The sequence below is a fragment of the Odocoileus virginianus genome, chromosome 1 (assembly GCF_023699985.2).
Source record: "Odocoileus virginianus isolate 20LAN1187 ecotype Illinois chromosome 1, Ovbor_1.2, whole genome shotgun sequence".
Lineage (NCBI taxonomy): Eukaryota > Metazoa > Chordata > Mammalia > Artiodactyla > Cervidae > Odocoileus > Odocoileus virginianus.
The window spans coordinates 106,035,296-106,040,897 of NC_069674.1; the positions used below are offsets into that span (position 1 = coordinate 106,035,296).

Below are 5,602 nucleotides of genomic sequence, written 5' to 3' on the forward strand. Positions count from 1 at the left end.
GGGAAGATGTCATAGATGTCAATGTGGAAGATGATGATGACTCATATACTTTGAAGAAAAAAGCAAACTACAAATGAGAACAGAGAGCACAACCCTACTCCTGTATAAAACATCTGGAAGAAGCAACACAAATGTTAACAGTGTGTTCCTCAAAATGGTAAGATAACAGTGATTTTTATTTTCTTTTGTTCACCTCTATTTTGTAATGTTTCTACACAGAATATGTATTATTTAGAAAATGAAGTAGTGTATTTGAAAAACCTAAAAACATTTTTGAATGAGACCAACCCTACAGGCCATAAAGTAGTGTCAAAAAAGATATTAATTGCAAACATCACCTACCCCCCGGAAAAACCCATTCTTCCCCTTTCTGTTCTGTGGATGCCTCTGACACTACATTCGCCTATTTCTGAACATGTTCAGTCTTGATAAAGGAAGGAAACCATAAGAGGTTACATGCCAGAACAAAGTAAAAACTGGCACTTTTACTATAGCTTTGGTTGAGATCACTAAACAACAGTAAACAACACTCAGTTTCTAAGGTAAACCACTATACTAGCCAACACTAAGCATGATGTGATCCTCACAAGAAACTTTCTTCAATAAAACATGCATGTAAGTCAGATACATCCTCATGCACAAATCACAATTTTTTAAAAGTTTCTGTTTGAGCTTACTATTCATCACAGTATACACCCTGAAAAGACCTCTCAGCAACAAAACAAAAAAAGTGCATTCCTATCTTGTATGTATAGGCTTAAATATCAGGAAACAAACAATTGGAATGAAAACTGAGCTTATATTAATATAGTCTAAGTCAATCAATTGTAAAAGTTAACATATTGTTACTCAATTTTATTTTGAGGTACAGATTCAGAATATACATCTCACAAACAATTCATTAATTCCCTTGCTATAATAAAAAATGGAAACACAGGACTACAAAGATGCCACCCTAAGTGTCCCATTTATTTTCCACAACCAAAAGTCCTGTTCCAGTTTTCATAAAGCTCTAAATCTTCCGGAGATACGCTAGGTCGCACAGTTTTGAAAGCATTTTCAAAGTCGCTGTAAGCTATTGGGCGCACTTGCTCAGGCGTTATGGTGGCAATGTCAGCCGCCTGCAAACTGCGAATAGGACCCAGAGACGCCTCGCGGCACAGCTGAGTCATGTCTGCTCCGGAGAACCCGTCAGAGTGCTGCACCAGCAGCCCGAGCTCCTCCTCACTGAGGCAGCACTGCTCCTTGGACATCAGATTAACTACTATCTGTTTTCTGGCCGAAGCTTCCGGGAGAGGAATATACAGCCTTTTCACCAGCCTTCTCCGGGCAGCCTCATCAATTTCTTGTGGCCGGTTGGTTGCTCCCACCACTAGAATACGGTCCTCAGAAGATGTGGCTGCCCCATCTAACTGAACTAGAAATTCGGTTTTTATCCTTCTAGAAGATTCGTGCTCACCATCTCCACGTTGAGATAACAGGGAATCAATTTCATCAATAAATATCACAGCTGGTTGCTGACATCTTGCTACAGCAAACAATGCACGGACCATTTTCTCCCCCTCACCCACCCACTTGGAAGTCAAGGAGGAAGCAGAGATACTGAAAAACGTTGCCCCAGCCTGACTAGCAATGCACTTGCCAATCAGAGTCTTACCAGTGCCAGGAGGACCAAAGAGCAGAATGCCTTTAGGGGGTCCTCGTAGGCCAGTGAAGATGTCTGGCCGCAACATGGGCCACACAACGATCTCCTTTATCGTGGCCTTGGCAAATTCCACACCTGCAATATCTTCCCAATTTACTGGAGGTCCCTGATCCATAATCTCATTCATAATAAGTTCAATCATTCTGGGCTCCAAGTTCTTCAGGCGCTCGTCCATGGGATGTGCTGGGTCGGCAGCACCTGCACCCTGAGGCTTACACTGCATTCCCCCACCTGGATCTCCCCCATCTTGCTTAGGTACAGGAGGAACAAACTTTCCAAATATCCCTCGAGATCTACCAGCCCCCAGAGATTTTTTCACTCCGCCATATGAAGACCCTGATGCACGCTGGGGCTGGTGGTACTTTTTCTGCTGATCTACCCACAACTGTTCCTTTGCAGTTTTAAAAGCAGGCAGGCTGCTCTCCCCTCTTTGGCCATTATCTTCTGTTTTACTACAAGCCTTATTCAGTACTGGGGTGGAAAGTGCATCGATGGTGCCAGCACCATAAAAAGCTTTTCTGTCCCGTGCATTTTCACAGAAAGAAGGAAAACAAGACTGATTAGATGAGAACACATTTGGTCCTATGTTGCCTTTGAGAAAGCTGTTATTTTCCTTTTTGACATTCCCAAATAATGGTTTGGCATGGAACTTTGCAAGGGCTGACTCACCAAAAGGTGCTGAGGCTACAGGACACGTCTTAGTGGTGTTAATGACTAGAGGTGGCTGGGCACTCTGAGGGCACTTCAAAGAAGGACAACCCTCTGGAAACTCTTGAGTCCTGTCAGCACCATGGGCTGAGTTAGTCAACAGGTCGCTCTCCCCAGAACCACCACAAATGCTAAATGCAGGAAGGTCAGAGACAGTGGCCTCTTTGTGGATGACTAGTGATGCATCAGCAGGTGCCAACAGAGAGTCTTTGGATTTCTTGCCAGCACGCATCATCTCCTGCACACTGCTCAGTTTGAACACATTATTTATTGACAATCCAGACTTCCATTTGTCACTGTCAGTTTGCTGAGATCTTGCAAGAGTTAAAATGCCTTCTGCATAGTTATTCAAGCCAGTTTCAACATTGTCAGAATCGATAACTGCGGAATATTTCTCTGCGTATTTCCTGAACAGTGTAGCAGCACAGACCTGGGAGATATCAGAGTTTGCCCATGCATACTGAATGCGGAGTATCTGTGCTCGGTAGGCATCTGCCTTCTGTCCTGGTGTACATGTGCCAGATGTAAGTGCAAAGTAATTCTTCTGCCAGTCACTTAGGTGTACAGACCTGGAGCTGGAGGCCTGCATTTTAGAGGCTCTATAACAAAGATGAAAAAAATTCAGTTTAGAAGGAAACAAAGACATAACACTTTAAACATACTTTAAAAATCTTTGCCCATCTTAAGGAAGGCACACTGGACTTTTTATTTATAAAGTAAATTTATAAGGAAAGGCTGTTTATAGTGGAAACATCTATTTAACCATAGCTTTCAAACACTCAAGATATAAAAGATTAAAGAGTTAATAATGCTCTGTTATGGCATCACTAACTCGATGGACATGAGTCTGAGTAAACTCCAGGAGTTGGTGATGGACAGGGACGCCTAATGTGCTGCGATTCATGGGGTCGCAAAGAGTCGGACACGACTGAGCGACTGAACTGAACTGAACTAATGGCTTAAACTGTTTTAGTTATATAACAATTTTCCCTGTGAATAGGAAAAACATTCACAAGGTTTAGAGGGTGGTGTTAGTGACCAAAGGTGGCTGGGCATTCTTTGGGCACTTCAACGGACCACCCTCTGGAAAGTCTTGGATCCTCTCAGGGCCCTGGGCCTAGTCAGTTAATAGGTCACTCTCCCCAGAACCACTACGAATGTTAAACGCAGGAAGATCAAAGACAGTGGCAGCAACATGGAAAACAATGGAACTAGAGACAAGCAAAGCAAAACAAACCAAGTCAAGCAGAAGGGTATAAATCTGGTCTCTAAGGACAATCAGAGGAACAATGTCATGTTGGCTTTTTCCTATTGCTGGGCCTTCGGTTTTATCTGTAAAATGAGAGAAATCATTGTGAGATTCAAGTCAAATAATGAATATGAAAATACCTGAAAATTACTATTAGCCTCTTTACTGCACAAATGCAGATACTGAGGCTGAGAGTTCAGAAACTTAAGCTGAGGTCACACAGCCAGTGAGCAATGGTGCCAGAATTCACACATGAGCAGTTTCACTGCAGTTCAAGTGCACTTTACCATGGACAAAATGCCCCTTCACAGTGCCACCAAAGGTCACAGATAACAAACATGCACAATTATCACATACTAAACGTTTCCAAGGATTTGGAACAGGTAGATGAGCACTTAAAACAGGATGCCCCAGAATCTCTCACAATCTCCCAGTTTCACAGGATGCTTTAAAAAGTGAAGCTGTTGTGATGAAACATGAGAATGAGTGGGTAGTAAAACGCTTTATTTTAGATCTTTTTCCCCTCGTGTTAGTCTTATATGCCTCCTTACATTAAATTAAAATTATTTTTACAGAACTGTAGATGAGTGTGTAGATGAATATTGGTGGATGTGTAGAATTTACCTGACAATCCACAAGAAAAATGTGTAAGAAAATGCTGAAGCTCCCTAAGGGTACTGCAGTAAAGTAAAAACCAAGAACTTTATGTATTTAAATTTTTACCTTCGAAATTACCTGTAAATATAGCTTAATAATCAGCAGGTTATTTTGGTGCAAGAGCCATGCTTAATATAGCTTTCTCCCATGAACCCTAACAAACAATCAGTCATATTGTAAGTAGCCGTTCATAAACCTCTGTAATATTTTTGAAAAAAATAAACTTAACAGAGAGATCCTAATTTGCTTACAGCTATAAAGTCAAAACTAGAACTGACATCTCGTGACAATTTATCCTTTCCACTATTCCATTTTACCCTATTTTAATCCCATTAATCAATACCAGAAATGAGTAATTGCAAGAGAGGTGACTTGGAAGTCATTTACAACCCACTTTCTTGTTACCATGAACATCCTATTCCTCTCCCACAGCGTCACACCATCTTGTCATCTGCAGCCCTGGGATTCTTCCAAAGGCTCAGCGTTCTAATCACTGTCCCCAGTACTCTGCTCTTCTTTCCTTTCCACCCTTTCCGATTTCTTCAACATTCACCTCTCAAGTCTTCCTTTTTCCTTTCAACACAATCATTCACCCAAGGACTACGGACACACAAACCAAAGACGGCTTGGCCAGCGCCTCTCAGCTGCATAGTCTGGCCCGGGGCACCACTTCCTAGATCCCTACAACGGTTACTCGGCAGTGATGTATGAGCTGCAGTCCCATCTTCTGGGGTTTTCCCTGCCTGTTGTAGGATGCGGTGTTGGTCCAGACAGTAGGTGCTTCCCACCTCACCGAGCCTCCCCCTGCACCCGGAGGAGCGCCCCCGGGAACAGGTTACCGTGTTGACCAGGCTGCGGATGGCGGAGCCTGCGGCGCTCACAGGGAGGGACCGCCCACTGCCCGCTGGCCCTGACCTCAGGTGCAGGCCCTCCCTTCTGGCCCCAGGCCTCGCCCCGCCTCTCCCCGCGGAGCCTCCGGAGAGCGCCGCCCGCCCGGCCCCCGGGACACCGCCTCCCCGGAGGCCGGCTCCGGACCCGCCGCTGCCGGAGCCTTACCAGCCGCGACACCACACTGCCGGGTCGGCCTGCCCGCACGTGAAGCCACTCGCTCTTCAGCTTCCCGGCCCTGCGCCCCACCGCGGCCTCAGCCTCCCAAGCCCACCGACCTGCGGCTTCCGAAAAGCGCGCGAACCGTGTGCGCCTGCGTACTGCTACTGGTTCAGCCCCCAGCGTGCGTGCGTGCATCCCGGCGTGCGTGTGTCTGTGAGACCTGAGCGCGGGCG

At 45.1% G+C, this 5,602-nt stretch overlaps 1 protein-coding gene across 8 annotated transcripts; it reads right to left on the bottom strand.

Moving 5' to 3' along the window:
• Positions 1-825: 825 nt before the first annotated feature.
• Positions 826-5,570, bottom strand: FIGNL1 (fidgetin like 1). 8 transcript variants are annotated; one of them, XM_020905897.2, is made up of 4 exons: positions 5,376-5,479; positions 4,398-4,473; positions 3,651-3,745; positions 826-3,012 (listed from the first exon to the last, which is right to left on the bottom strand). In XM_020905897.2, exon 4 carries the CDS (start codon positions 3,000-3,002, stop codon positions 969-971), a length of 2,034 nt encoding a protein of 677 aa, XP_020761556.2. In that variant the 5' UTR covers positions 3,003-3,012; positions 3,651-3,745; positions 4,398-4,473; positions 5,376-5,479; the 3' UTR covers positions 826-968. The 8 variants fall into 8 exon arrangements, with proteins under 8 accessions (XP_020761556.2, XP_020761555.2, XP_020761554.2 ...); XM_020905896.2 differs by lacking the exons at positions 4,398-4,473; positions 5,376-5,479 and adding an exon at positions 5,486-5,570; XM_020905895.2 differs by lacking the exon at positions 4,398-4,473.
• Positions 5,571-5,602: the final 32 nt, after the last annotated feature.

Excerpts from the sequence above, each read along its gene's own strand:
- FIGNL1 (XM_020905896.2), bottom strand. The coding sequence starts at position 3,002 with ATGCAGGCCTCCAGCTCCAGGTCTGTACACCTAAGTGACTGGCAGAAG.